Genomic DNA, 15,889 nt, shown 5'->3' with positions numbered 1-15,889 from the left:
CCAGACTGATACGTTGGAATAATAATAAGATATTATTGATGATAAACAAAATCCGGCCTCAGCCTACAACGCAGTGACAGATATATTAAGATATAAAGAGTCATGATACAGTTTTACCAGGACAATAAAAAAGTGCAAATTTGTACTAGGTGGAGATTTTATAAAAAATTCAAACTATGCCGTAATAAATGAGTGGAAAACAAAATTCTGTTGGTTGAGTATGTGTGTGTACATCCTGCAAGCAGTTATTTATTTAGTTTAAACACAGACCCTAAAGACCAGCTTCAAACATTCCTTCATCCAAATGCATAAATAATACAAAACACACAAGCACACAAACACCATTGTTGACTCGGTCGCTCTCTCACTCACACATACACAATGTGAGGTTGTCCTCTGTCTTCACACACACACACACACACACACACACATTCGCCCGTGATGCTCGGATGAGCTGAAATTGAGAAAAGGTGGAAGAGTGTGGAGTGTCTGAAAAGTGCAGGCGCACACTTCAAAGCTCCCGGCTTAAGGTAAAACATACAGTAGACTGTTTCAAGTATGATGGAGACTTGTACTGGAAACAGTACAAATGGAAAACAGCTTATTTACAAATGAGGTTGTGTACATGCACACACAAACAATACACAACTTTAACTTTAAGGATAAATGTATCAGTTGTTGAAACCCATCAAACAAGACCTCTAACATGCACTATACATGTAGAGTATGTAACAACTGTAACAGACTGTGATGGAAATCCTTAAATCTCTTATTACTGTTACTTTTCTATTGTTTTTGTTTTAAAAGACATCACGTCTGCGACGGTTACACCTGCCGTCCACACTGTTTTGGAGCCTTGTGAACAGAGACGTTTGGAAATGCTACAGTTTTGCTGTCATTAGAAAACACTGGGGTTCCACTGAATTTCCCACAGTCATTTTATCATTGGGCTCTTGTAAGCTGCAACATCACAAACACTTTTACTTTCACCCCATTGTCAGTCTACAAAATAAATGCTCTTATTTTCCTCTGTTGTTGTTAAACAATGATCGTATGCAGACTTCAGTACCGTTTTAAGACAAACCTGAGCCTAAACCAGGAATGAGGAACTAAGGCCCAAGGAAGAAACTTGGAAAATCAGAAAAGGAACAACCAATTTAAAAAAAAAAAAAAAAAAAAAAAACAATAACAAAAGAAAGAGAGTAAACTAAGACAACCTTCTGACTGCTCTCTTCTAGCTCCACACCTGGCAGATCACAGTCAAGTGGCAACAAACCATTTAGATCTTTAGATTTAGAGAGGGTAGAGTTTTATAAGAAGTGAGGGGCGGAGCTGCCACTGTCAATCACACTTAAGTGACAACAATGATCTACTTGTTTCTAAACAGTAAAATAATTTAAAAAATGGACATCGTGCTCTATTGACAAAACAACTTCTTCTTCTTTTTGCAACCTGTGGAGTCGCCCCCTGTTGGGAGTTCATGAGATTACAGGTTTCCATTTCCATCTATATAATCTATGTTCATTGTCAGAGTGGCTAAAACACATATGTATCTTCTACATGTTGTGCATCATCCCTGATAAACATTCAAACAACATAGTTGTTCACTAAGTGCAGCTTTTATTTCAGCTAAAACTAACTAGGAGCATCATTATCACCACCATCTGATATCTGTGGAGAGGACATTTCCTGTTTGTGACCATGTAGCATGCAGGGTTAGCATCAAGGGAGATGGAGGGTCAGGATGGAGGACAAATGTAAACAGTCTCAGGGGGACGTGGATTTTAATGTAGATTTGATTAAGATAGAATTATGGGTAAACAGGTTCTGAAAAATGCGTAAAGACGTACTAATTTTAATGTTAAATATGCATTCTCACCCAATTATTAATACATCTACATCTACTATCTCTTTATTTAAATCCTTTTATGTTTGTCATTTTAAAAAACAATGAAAACAACTGATGAGGTTTGAAATTCAGAGGGTGTTAAATCTTCATAATGGCTTCTCATTGAAAGCATGAATAATATTCTAAATTGATAAATTAATGTTACCAACCAAGGAGATATGTAACTCCAATATAACATGCACCTAACATCAAAGAGCTTTGAGTATGAGTATTCATTTTCATGTTCTCGAAAGTAGATCCGTTCATTCATCAGTTCATAATCAGTTCATCAGTGAAAGCACAGGAGGTAAAACTGAAACGATGACACTACAATGACACTTAAAGTCTGTGGAGGGAACGTGCAGAGTGGGTGTCTTTGTCATCACTGACGCCTTTCACATCACACATCGAACGTTTGAGAATATTAAATATTGATTCGTACAGCTTCAAAGTTGAGACAAGAAGAAGAAAAAAAGAACACTACATGCATAAAACATCATCTTAGGAAACAAAAGTACATGTATAATCAGTCATAATTAACATTAAATGATGTTGAGAGTTGGGACATGACATTTCTTAATCTCTTGTTACCTATTTATGCCTATACTGCTTCTTATTCTGTTTTTTTACGCACTTTGAGGTGTGTCAAGGACAGGCATGAACAATATATTTGTATTATTTCTGAAATGCACTTTTTGATGTACGTTTTAAATTTGTCATCACCTGCTGCTTACTGGCTGCAGAAAATGTCTGGCCCAGTAAAACTGACTGTGTAATTGAATAATCCTGGCTTACAGGGTTACGGTTTGATACTTGGGCCAATCAAGTAGGTCAAACTGGTCTTCATCCACTCTGAAATAAACATTGAACCTCCTTTTTGTGAGGCTGAAGCAACGGCTACGTCATTGCCGTAGCTATGACAGGATCCCACTCTCCACGCTTCTTGGTTTCTTGCCCACATTCATCCACACTACAAGTGGACGGCCCCTCAGTGTGCAGTATGAAATATGTCACAATGAAAAACATGAATGATTAAATCACTTAAATGAATCACTTGATAAAGGTACCAACTGTCTACAACGCATAGTCTTTGTGCACTGGATGTATACGACTATAAACTATTGAAGAAAACTATGGTAGAGAGTGCAGAGAGCAATAAGGAAACACTAGAGGAGGCGTGTGCACACATGGCATGCAGCCTGGACCTCTTGTGCACTTCCTCCTCACATAGTGTGACCCTCGTTTCCCTCTCCTCCTGAGCTGGATGTGTAATAAAGTGATGGATTCACTGCCTACAGGGCAAACGCTGCTCAGTGTGCGTTTGTGTGCGACGCTCCGTACAAAAAGTGCACTGGAACACAAGGGACAGCTGAGCCACTCAGTGCAAACAAAGGCCTAAGATGACTTCTTTCTTATGAGGCAACTATTTCAGCTCTGGAAATAACACTCAATTATTTGTTTATTTACTTTTCTGGAATATTTCACAGTGCAAAATTCCGCTAAATCAAATTAAAGGTCCAGTGCTAACCACTAAAAAATGTTTATAGGCAAGAAAACATTGAATATGTGTTAATAAATACCACAATTCTTTCTGGTATGCAAAGGCCTATGTAGTTCCCTGACACTCATGGGCAAGGCAGGCGTCTTTTGTTTGTTACAACATTAGAGGTCAGCGGTTCTTACATACTGCGCCTTTAATTGTATAATTGTGACCAGTATAGTGGTTACAATAGTCGGCTCAAATCTCCTGTATGTCTGAAGGATTCATGGATAGATCATACATGGAATGCTTTGATTGGCAGCCTCCAAAAAGCAAGGCCCTTAACTTAACTAAGTACATATAAAAGGTTTATTCTAAGGCAACACAAAACAAACCATTTAAAAGTGAGTTTGCACTTATGCCAACATACTAATGGGCAGTTTATTAATTACATTTTTGACAATTAACTACCCTTAATGTTACACACTGAACATTTAACGAGGTCATGCAACAAAACCTGATATAGCATCAAATTCTTTTTGTCATTACATATTTTAATAACCATCTTCAGAGCACACATGAGCTACGATATATGAAAGAAAAGAGAAGGAAGCCAACTATATGAACAGCTACAGGAAATGCTCTTACACAGGTTACACACTGTTTTGTACACTAGTGTCACTTAAGTTTGAGATGTGATGAAGGGAAAGGTGTCTAATCACCCCCATGTTCAGTGTTGTTACAGGTTATTCACTAAGGTAAGGTTAAAGGTTAATAATCAGAAGAGCCTTTAAAATAATCTTAAAGTCATTATTGTTAGAAGTGAACAAAAAAAAATATGCAGAGAAAACAACTCTACATGTTCTTAGTAGTTTTCCTGCAAGACAAAAATGGAAATAAAATGTCCACTTGCAAAGATGACAGCATCGGTCCATTTATGTACACTTTACTTCTACACTTCTATCTTCTTTCTACACTATATTATCAAAAACTAAATTCATCATTGAAGTTTTGCCTAAAACCTGAACCAGTGTCGAGTAAACGACAGACACCCGCTGCAGCAGTCATGCACTTTGTACAACTCTCATTCCCAAAATCACCTCCTAGGGGTGTGGCTTGATAAACATATACATTAATTGCTCGATGTTGATCAACTGAGAATTTTACTATACTGCAAAATGACTGTTGTTTTGCATGACTTGTTTTTCTGAAGCCAAACCTTGACATAAATGAACAGACAGACAAACAGAAAGACAGACAAGTAGAAAGCTGGCCATCTTCCTGTCTTCCTCCTCCTCCTCCTCCTCCTCCTCCTCCTCCTCTCGCCTGTCCTCTTCTCTCTCTCTCACACCAATGATAAAACAATGACTGGGTAGTGAAGGAGAGGGAGGGAGGGGTGACTGGTTGGATGGAGGGGCAATGAAAATTATTAGTGTGTTTGTAAATAAATAAACAATAAAAAAAAAAAAAAAAATGAGCAAAATTAAACTGAAATGGTAATTTTCACGACGAGGAACTTCAGTTTTTTAGGAATAACCTGCAAGAGACAAACAGGAAATGAAAATAAAACAAAAAATGTAGGGCGTTATATGTAATATAATTTGTGTCCCTTTGTTTGCACATTGCACTTGCTTTTCATCAGCATGCAGACGTGTGGTTGTAGAGATCAAATGATGGAGTGAGACATGCAGTCAATCACAGCACAGTGAGGTCGTAGTAGTGGGCTTTTATCATTGTTAACTGCACCTAATAAATCTCCTAATACAACAAAAAAGCCTTCAAGGTGCATTATGGGAAATATATAAACCAGGTTTTTAAGAACTCAAACTCATGGTGGACAAATGCCTTTAAATGTACATTTTATTATGACGGCAGGTGTTGATGTGGTTGTCAAAAAGTTTAAAGAGGTAACAAACTACTTTCTTCTGATTTAATCATTGAGGAAAAAGTACCTGTGTACCTGCAAATACTGCAGTATTTTTTACAAGATTTTACATGAAGAAAATGCACTTTCTTTTTACATATAAAAGAAAAAATATAAAACACGGCAGCCTATCAATCAAATCTAGAAACTACATCCCGTGACAAAAACACTAGCATCGTGAAAGCAAGACTTGTAAGGGACGAATAAAAAATGCAGATGGTGTTGTTTTTCTTTTATCACCGTTACACGGCGCAAACAGGTTTAACATCATAATGACAAGTTTGAGCCGAAATGTGTCTGTTTCATCTTTAATTTTATTTCTTTGCTCGTTGACCTGTAAATATTCTGGCACGTTACTGTTACCGTCACGTCTGAAATTTATCCTCGGAGTTTATTAAAGGGGCAAGAGACAACTTTCATGTCCGTAGTGGTTCCAGATGTATCATTGTTTGGTCACTGTCGTAAAAACGCAGCAGTAGCAAGATGCCAGTGAAGACACAGGTACTTTTCCTCAGAGCGATCGTCATTTTTTCCACTTCTAGTGTGGAAAACATGATCTACATACATATATATATAAATATATGTATGAATACACGAGGTAAAAGCTATTCTCTTCCTTGTTTAGGTCACAGAACAACATATATGTTGTTTTTGCCTTAATAGTTTTGGTGTATCGCAGTGTCAAAGAGAATAATATAGTGAAAGCAAGGTTTCAACAGGATCAACATGATGCAAATGGTGTTATTTTTCTACCATAATTACATTTTGCAATCATTTGTAATATCATAGTGGTAGTTTTAAGCTAAAAGTTGCCTATGTCAGCTTTAAATAGGTAGTGAAATGCAAAAAAATCAAGAAAAAGAAAAGAAGACAAAACACTCGGATTCCACTAAAAAAGCATCAGTTTCAAACGAGGTACTGATGAGTCTGTGAATGTTTATTTTCACTGTTGGCAAAAATTGGATTGAGAAACTAAAGTTGAGTGTGTTGGTTTGTGTTGTAACCACAGCAGCTTGGGGACAGTGCAAAAAAGACTCAACGTCTTATCTGAATAATTGGGTAAAACAATATTTTGAGGTTCACAGGATGCTTTGACAACTACAGCTGGGTTTACTTTTGCAGACGTTAACCCCCCCCTCCTGTGACCTGTGCTGGTCAAAGGTCAAGTCATGGAGTTAAACATTCTGCTGCCTGCAAAGACACATTTTATTTGGACAAAAATGGAAAAAAAATAGCATCTATTCTTCTTCTTCAGGGTTTTTAACTTTCAACTAACCCCAGCACACAGCTGTGAAAACCTGTGTCAGTGCTGGAGACATGAAAACATCTCACGAGCAGTCACGAGCAGTCACGTTCCCCTTGTTGCAACACAATAAGACAATCTCAAACACAGGTAACTGAACGCCGTGGAAACGATGCCGCGAGACAGTGTTCGAAAAGATCTCCAACATGCAGCGAATGAGTTCTGGCAGGAACGTCGGCGGCTGGAAAGCAGCAGCAGCAGCAGCAGCAGCAGCAGCAGCAGCAGCAGCAGCAGCAGCAGCGCTGACTGGGAAAACACAACCCTCTCATTTAGTGTGATGGAACTGTAAAGTAGCTAACACACGCAGGAGCAATTGTGGCTGTGTGTGTGTCAGTATGTGTGCTTCATTAGTGTGCATCTTGGCGTTGTGCGTTCCTTGTGTGTGAGTGTAATGGGTACCGTGTGCTCGCTGAGGTCTTGTTTGCCCATCTTAAGTCAATTAAAAGGAAATAAGGCGGCTCTGACCGGCCCGTGAACCAGCTCCCTCAGCTGAGCGCATGTCTGCGCACGCACGCACACACATGCACGCGCGCGCACGCACACACACAAGTGAACAGAGGGAGGCTGATAATGCTGCACAACTGGCAATCGACCCTGTGCCCTGCTGTGTGAGAAACAATGAGACTGAGGCTCTGTGTCTCTCTATGTGTGTGTGTGTGTGTGTGTGTAGTATGGCATGTCTGACAAGGCTTCAGAGGGAAACTGTTAAAGACAACATCAGACACAAGTGCAGATGCACATGTTCCCTTTGTTTCTGCAGAGAGCCAAAGAACACATCTGTGTCCGACTCACTCACACACATGCTCTTCACTGGAGACTTATTCTAACCTTAACTACTACTCGTCTAACTCTGACTCTATCCTCATCCTGAACACTGAACTCCCTTTAAAACGGAAGGATCCACGTGTCACACTTTGACAAACCTGCACGTACACACACCGTCATAAAATCCTTCCATAATTTCTTCAATTCAATAGAGTTTCCAGCTGACTCGCTCATTCAATGGCTAATCCATTATGACATGGAACGTCACCAATATGAAACCTTTTCACTCTTTCTAATCAGCTCAAAATGTCAACATCTGGTTTGCAATTCATTCATGACCTGAAGCTTAAAAAGAGAAGACAAATGCAGTTGGATGTAAAATAATAATTGTCTGACTACAGATGGTGACGTGTAAAGGATCATTTCTGATGACGTGGCCATTATTAGCATTAACAATGGATGACACAGCAGATCCGAGATACTGGTCAGCTCATTATCCCTGGCAACAATCTGAAGAAATCTGATTAATACTCATTGGAGTGAGATAAATGATGTATTTTGGGCAGAAAAAAATAAACACTTGACACTTTCCTCTCAGGTCACACACCTGTAGCATTATTTAAAACATTCATACGTTGCCATGGTGAGGACCTTAACCTCGGCTTGTGCAGTTAAGGCCTTTACTCAGTAAACAGTGACCTATAATTCATTTGATAGTAAACTTACTATCTGATTTTGAATTTATTGCACATTTCATGTTAGTCAGCTCATACTGTCAATCATCCTTTCAAGAAAATGATTCCACACTTCATGTTGTTCATCAACCAGCTGCTGTGACTTTAAACACATGGATAAATCCACGACAACAAAAAGCCAGCGAATGCTTTCCGACTGCCAGTAAGAGTCTGCTTTGACCTTTTTTTGAACTCAGAGATTTTTATATCACTCCTGGAACGGTGCTCATCATAATGTCACGCTGAGAGAGTGGTGCAAACTCTGCGACAAAACAGTTCAATGAATTTACTGCATTCACCTGGATCTCGTGTTAACATGACTGCCAATCAGAGCCTATTGAGTCTATTTCAGAGTCATTTGACCCAAGAGTAAAAGCTGGTTGCATTCATTCCCATCACAGACAAAAACCATATGTTAGTAGGTGTTTGTGGGGTTTTTTAACCAGCAGAATTGCAGCTTTCCTTTGCTTAATTCGAGCCAGCGCTGTCACACTTGTGGGTGAAGAAGTTTAATGAGAGCAAGTGATGAGTTGTCTTAGCGTAACAGTACTTATCTCTGTTAAATTGATCTATATGCGTCACGCTCAGTTAGCTTCAGGAACCTGGATCTCTCAGTTCTCCGTCCACGCACATTGTATCAATAATTCATCATTAATCTCTGACTATAAATGTCTTTGAAAAGACATTAGCTACAGATGTCAAAAATGTTGGGTTTAATGGGCAAGTTAAAAATGTCTTAAGAAAAAAACAATCTTACTCTCATTTAAAAAAAATAAAATAAATAAATCTGTTTAATCAGCTGCTGGAAATGGATCCATGTTATATTAACTTAAAGGAAACATAAGCAGCAGCTACAGCCGAGCCCAATGGAAGCTCAAGAGTCGGCAAAAGTTGAAGTGATTGTAAAACCATGACGGAACAATTAATTCAATTGGAATTCCACAGGTGCACTGGGAACGGTTTCCAAACATTTCAATAGCCACATGTTCATATGTTGAGACTGTTTGAACAAATGTTCCATGATAACACAAACAACTTCTACTGTATGTTCACCGAAACCTCTCGGGACACTGACAAAACAGCGCACAACGCCTTTGTTCTGTCAGTCTCTTCCTCGTCTTTTAGTGAACCACTAACCACTGAATCCTGTTTTACTAGTAAACGTCGGCTTGACGCGTATAAGGACACAAGTGTAGTAGTTTATTACTGCAGTATATCGTGTCATGTCATGTTTCCTTCTTGTCTGATATACATACAGTACATAAGTCGTGATCTCTCCGGGACGCGTCGTGAGGAGAGCGATCACACCTCACTGTTCCAGATCATTCACAGCTGTGCAGCTTACTGTTGCTAATGAGATGTTCTAAAAAGAAATAAAAATATGCAAATGTGTCTCTCACATTCCACAGCAGCGGTGTTACACATGAGCTAAGTGATGTAACTGTGTGTAATGTAGGGATAAATATTTATACATAAAAGTAATGAAGTCAGACTTAAAGGGTTAGGGTTTATATGGTACTGAGGTTAAGAATCTCAGACAGAAGTAGACTTATCTCATAACTGATATGGTATACAGTACAGCTTAAGTAGTTTTCTTGATAGAATGGCCTTATTAACATAATGACTTAAATATTTATTTAATATAAACTTGCAGAAGGTCTGATTCAAAGTAGATGTAGTCCCTGTGTCCATAAGGTAAAGCCACTGTGGAAGAGTTTGAAACCTGTATTCTCTTGAACGGCCATGTGATCGCAACTGCGTTGTTTTTTTGGTAAGTTTATGAGAAAATGAATTTGCTCAGTAGACATTTTCCTGAGCAGTTAATGGTCTCAATCACTAGTTTCAGGGGTTTTTTCAAGAGCATCTTCTGTCCCTCCCCTGCACTATAATAATTCTAATAATAATAACTACTTACATTCTAAAACCAAAAGAAAAAGGAATACATACATACAAGTGCAAAGAAAACAGAAGATAGAGACAATACAAAACAACAACAACAACAACAACATAATGCACAAGGTCATCTCCTTCTGCACGTGCAGCACTCAGTCCACTATCGAGTGGAGTTTTTTCCAACACTTCAATGCAGCTTACTCCTCTCTTGTAAGTCGCTTTAGATAAAAGCATTGGTTAAATGTAAATGTAAATACATCACAATGTCCATTTCGTAAATGACATTATTAAGTCAAATCGACCATAAACCATAGCATGTACTGGGACATTGAAACCATGTGATTGACAGCTTGGCATCGGCGCATGGTTGCAGGTGTAGTTGAACATGCAGAAGATACAATCTCAGTCTGGTTCCAATATCGATACCTCTGGTTTAAACAAAAACAAAAAAACAGACCTGGATAAAATAAAAACTTAAATAGATGACACTACAGTGGGTTGACAATTGGTTTTATCCCATGACAAAATAATAGAGCAAGCCCGAAACCTGCTGCTAAATTTCACTCAGTGTCAATCTAATCCCATCTTCTTTGGAACATACCCTGCATCCCCACAACAGTTAATTCAAACCTGTCCGATATGTTTTGAGTTGCTGCTCACAGACAGGCACAATCAGCAGAACTCATACGACAGAACTGGTCTTAAAAGGGTAAAGAACCACTTCAAGTTCTGTCCCCGGTGCAGCTCATGAGAGACAAGCACATGTAACCCACAGAGCAGAGGCACAAAGCCCTCATCTTTATCAGTTTATATGCCAGTGATCTCCCTTTTGTTTTCACTTTCTACTCCTTCACAGACATCAGTATAATATCGGTAACCTAAAATCACTGGATCAGAATCTGGACAAACAGTCTGCATGAGGTTAGAGGAAGTGAATTACTGCTGCTGCCGAGGCATAAAATAAAACACCAGTAATTTATTAAACAGATGTAAAATAAATAACAGTGGTGGAAAAATTACTGTCTGTGAGTGAGTCAAATGTGCACAAAATCCTCAGGGGAAATATTCAACTGTGATTTATCTTTATGTCAGAATCATTCAAACTGCAGTTTGCAATGAAGCAAAAAAGGTGTCCAGATGAATTATGGGGTTTCACTTCTACAAATAAACAATAGCATATTGTTAAGACGACGCTCCATCCAGACTGGTCGGATCATGTCCTTTTACATCTGTGTGTATGCACAACACTGTGTGGTAAACAGCCAGTGAGGGAATGAAAAAAAATAAACGTTTATTCAAAAGCATAACAGGGATGACAACAGGTTAACACTGTGTGATCTTCCTTTTCCCCCCCAAGGGGATGAAAGGGCGGATGTATGGACTCTAATCTAATCTCACAACTAAAATCTACTGACTGTGATTAGGCTTCTTTTTTACTCTTAACCATGACAACAAAAAACATCGGTTAAACAGGTTGAAGATCATTACTGACACATTATTTTTAAAGGCACAGTATATCATTTCTGCCACAAGGAGTCAAAAGTTTGATGAAGTCAAGAGAAGCAGAAAATGGGAATTTGTGTCTTGTTTGGTTCCCCTGAGCATTTGAGCTTTACATGGAAACAGGTAGAGATATCAGTAAACAACAGCTATTAAATGCAAGGTGATTCATCTGACTGTTCAGACGAGACAGCGTCCTGAGCCTCAGCTGGCAACCCTTACCTCGAAATCATACAAGATAATTAACTTTACTTTCTTAACAAGCTAAAATGTGAGCTTCATAGTTTTTATGCCGTGACTGACAACAGGGTTCACAAGAGACAAAAAAATACAGGTGAGGGGTGGAGTCTGGCTTGAGCCAGAGAAGTCACTCCTATATTCTCATATGGACTCGCTTGGACATTATTCAGAAATTTGATGAGATTGCTGACAGAAAAAAGCATATGGATGCTTGTGTTTCAAGAAAACGCCTGGATTTAAGTGCAAATCTGAAAACAGCTAACGACATTTCATCACTGTGGTTGACTGGGTACCTGCTCAAGCTGGACCCTGCTCTCCTCTTACAAAAAACAAGCTGTGGCCCTCAAAGATATGTGTTTATCCTTCCTTATCCTAACATAAAGCCAACAGAAAGAATGGGCTCCAGTGGAAAAACATATTTAGAGTCAAGACCACAGCAGATTTGACTGCAGCAGCTGATTAATAGTGAAAGTTCTTCATGGTCATACTCAAAAGGTCAAGCATAAGTGACAGCATAAACATGATGGGCCGCACTGCATCATCATCGATGACAATTTCTCATCGTTACTCTGAAGTGTTTCTGTTGACAGAAGTCAATGTCTGTGCTTTCAGGGTTGAACATTTTGTCTGAGAGTTGTGGGATTTGTAGCCTTTCTAAAAACAGAAAGCATCCATGAGGAGGGCAGCAAAGACCAGCAGAGACAGAGATGGATCACGCAGTCAGTCCATTAGATACAGAAAGACTGTGGGAAAACACACAGTATCGAGTTATTCAATCAGTGTGTATGAATAAATAATGAAAGGAACTGTGTTTGGTGTGATGGTCCCACACTGATGCACATTAGAACACAGATATTAATTCCAGACAGAATCACACCCACACTCCCTGCACTCTTTCTAAGAGTTCTGGGTTTTTTACAGATAGTGTGTCCTGATGGCTGCGTGACCTAAACTGACCGATACAGCGTCAGCACAACAACCACTTATAGCTTCTCCTAAACTTGGGCAACATTCATACTAATATGAGCAAACTAATACAGGGATTTTAGTATCAAGCGGTGATGTGCATCCATACGACCACACATGGACATACGCAGCATATCACGTGAACATGTGCACTAGTCGTGTGGATGTCAGTGTAAACAGGAAGTAGATTCTCTTCTGTGCAGCTTTAGTATCATATTAATGGTGAAATGTAAGAGCGAGACTTTTCTTTTATTAAGACTGTTGATGTCGGCCACACGTATGCAAGTGTATATACATATGCAGTCACTTCAGCCTTTGCTTTTACATTTGTGTGACCTTTACCTGAAAACAGTTCTTTCTCAAATTTCAGTTTTATGTTAAAAGTTTAAGGGAGAACAAGCAGATACATTTTTATGACTTCTTCTTTTTTATTTGCTAGGAGGAAACAGTACTGACAGCTTGAAATGAACGGGTCAGAGCGAACCCCACGCTCAACTCCTCCCACACTCCATGTGACACTTTATAGGTAGGGAGAAGGCTAGGGAGGCAACAGAGGACATGACAAATGCATGTTTGGAACTCCACTTTGATGAGTTGCATATGCAACGTTGGCACGTCAGAACCCGGCCAGCCATGTGCACAAGCTCCCGTCCATTCACTTTGCTGTATCCTGCATTCCTGCATGCCACAGCACCCCAGGACATGGCCATATGCCACTGGCTTGGCCCACTGATCAACACGGCTCTATCCTTGCATGACAGCTCACAGTGCGCACACACTCATACACAATGGTTCCGACAGATGGGTGAAAAGGTGGGCCACATCATGTGTGAAGTGAACAGAGGGCAAGGGAGTGTTAGCAATTATGGTGAAACAGACTGTGTGTGTGTGTGTGAGACAGACACGTGTGTGTGCTGAACTTCTGATAGAAGTGTCATTTAGATAACCTGCATGATCTTGAATTAAAGACACTTTGACTTAAATCACCATAGGCGACAGCAGGGGTGTCCAAACTTTTTTTATAACGAGGGACAGTTTTGGAAATGTGAAGATTCCCGGGGGCCAATCAGTCCCTTCAGACCGTTTTTAACAGTAAAAGTTACAGACAAATGCACTGTTTTATAATAATAATTTTATTTTCATTGTCACAATGATCATAATTCAAAGTGCAACTCCTTACCAGCTGCGCTAACGGGGATGACATCCCTGGCTTGAATAGCATTATGATAAAACTGAAGCTGCAGGCCGTACTAAAACTGACTGAGGGCCACAATTAGCCCACGGACCAGACTTTGGACACGCCTGGGCTACAGTACAGTATTTGTGTATCATTTAGAGTGGATACTTTTAAATTTGCCTGGTTTTACAGTGTTACCTTATGTTGCATGCTGTAAAGACATATGTTTGAGCATTAATACAACAGGTCAACCAATATGGTTAACAGTGAATAAAGTAGTTAATATGTAATGACTTATTTTTATTATTGGGGGAAGAGTCTTTTTTTAGTCTTGTTTAAGAGGATAGGACAGATTGAGATCTAAAACATTGAACTTCAGCCTGAGTTTATGGGGTGCCAGCTCTATGAGGTGAGCTAACAAGTGAGCAATTATCTTTTTTCTTTTTACTTTATTTCTTTTTTTATATATATACTGTGTCATGTCCTGCAGCCTTACTTTTATTATCCCGTGAAATGAGCTTCTACAAATGGGGTGTGTAACTGAAACTGGAAATCTGAAAGCAACACAAGACCCACACATAAAGATTTATTTATTCTTTCATTACTCATTTAAAACAGCGGGGAATCCCTGTACCTCTGAATATCTATTGATTAAATTGAGTTGTTTTTAGAATCCTATCATTTTTAAATTGTTATTTTCTCTCCTGTTCAGTTCTTGTTAATTACATTTTTAAATGTATTGACAACATACAGTATATAAAATAACTGTCTTGACCCTTAAATAGATGAATGATGTAATTGCGTTCACTGTTGCTTTTGTTGCTCTTGTTGCACCGATTTGTTTTTTGATTTTACGTAGTTTTAATTCATTGTGTTCAAGTTAATTCAAATGTCCTGTGTTTTGAGAGGTGTTTATAAATAAAAGGCATTATCATGTATTATCAATTATTATGAGTGCTGAGAGTTTTTATAAAACATTTGTCTCAGATATCTTCATTGAAGAATATGTGTATTTCCCATGAGGCACACAGTGTTTGATCTAGATGGGAAAAAATGTCAACTATTAGGCATGTCTTGAAATAATTTGAGTCACCAGAAACAGAGGATAGAAGAATAAGAATAAGAAGAATAAGCTAAATATGTGCAGCTTGTGGCGGCAGAGAGTGGGAGAGGTTGGAGAGTGAAAGTGGTGCTGAGAGTGATGAGATTAATCCTCTGCCCATGTAACAGAGATAAAGACACACAGAGGTTTAAGCTCCACACGGGAGATTGACCTCATTACTGGCAACAAGCTCACCAAAACACACACACACGCACGCATGCATGCACACACGCACGCACAAAAAAGAAATGTAAATAAGTGGCAAATATGAAGTGCTTGACCAGTGTTCTTATTGTCGGTCTGTGAGTCACTTTATATGTTTGTGTGTGTGTTTGTGTGTGTAATGAACTGAGAAAAGCCCAACCTTGATCATAAGTGGAGAAACCCCACACACACACACACACACACTCTCACATTCATCACAAGTGTGTTTGATCTCTCAGCCACATCACACATGTGCCCTCCAATCAATTGCTGCTGCCTCTAAGGCCCCTTTGGCCTACACACACACACACACACACACACACACACACACACACACACACACGCAGCGCACACATGGAGGGCGTCCCCACACCCATTAGGACTTTTGATTAAATTTGTGCAGTTCATGTATAAAGCCATGGCCTGTGTGTGTGTGTGTGTGTGTGTGTGTGTGTGTGTGAGAAGAAAAAAAGACAGCAAACACTATTATGTGTAAAGCCTACTAACCTTTGTAATATAGATCCTAACTGTTGCCAAGGGAGGTTAAAACCTAAAAGGGCTCCATAACACTTCATAACTCTGACTTAAATGAAAGAACTACAAGACAAGCCATTAGTGTGTGTGCACGCAAGTGCGCTCACGCTCACATACATAAACACGGCGTCTTTAGAAGTTGGCAAGGCAACCAAGGTCAATAGGTTTATTTCTATTAG

The 15,889-nt window shown here is 39.2% G+C and overlaps 1 protein-coding gene across 3 annotated transcripts in view; it reads right to left on the bottom strand.

Moving 5' to 3' along the window:
• bcas3 (BCAS3 microtubule associated cell migration factor) overlaps nucleotides 1-15,889 on the bottom strand; it is a 310,652-nt gene that overhangs the window by 129,872 nt on the left and 164,891 nt on the right. The window contains exon 24 of one of the 3 annotated variants that reach the window (XM_044031523.1): nucleotides 4,672-4,905. The exons of the other annotated variants lie outside the window; for them this stretch is intronic. Within the exon in view, the coding sequence (XP_043887458.1) occupies nucleotides 4,895-4,905 (11 nt within the window). The 3' untranslated portion in view covers nucleotides 4,672-4,894. Of the gene's footprint in view, nucleotides 1-4,671; nucleotides 4,906-15,889 lie in introns of those variants that run through there. 3 annotated transcript variants of the gene reach the window in all.

This window comes from Solea senegalensis, linkage group LG8 (genome assembly GCF_019176455.1).
Source record: "Solea senegalensis isolate Sse05_10M linkage group LG8, IFAPA_SoseM_1, whole genome shotgun sequence".
Taxonomy (NCBI): domain Eukaryota; kingdom Metazoa; phylum Chordata; class Actinopteri; order Pleuronectiformes; family Soleidae; genus Solea; species Solea senegalensis.
Note: the sequence above shows the minus strand (reverse complement) of the source record. Positions and strands in the feature narration are given on the sequence as shown.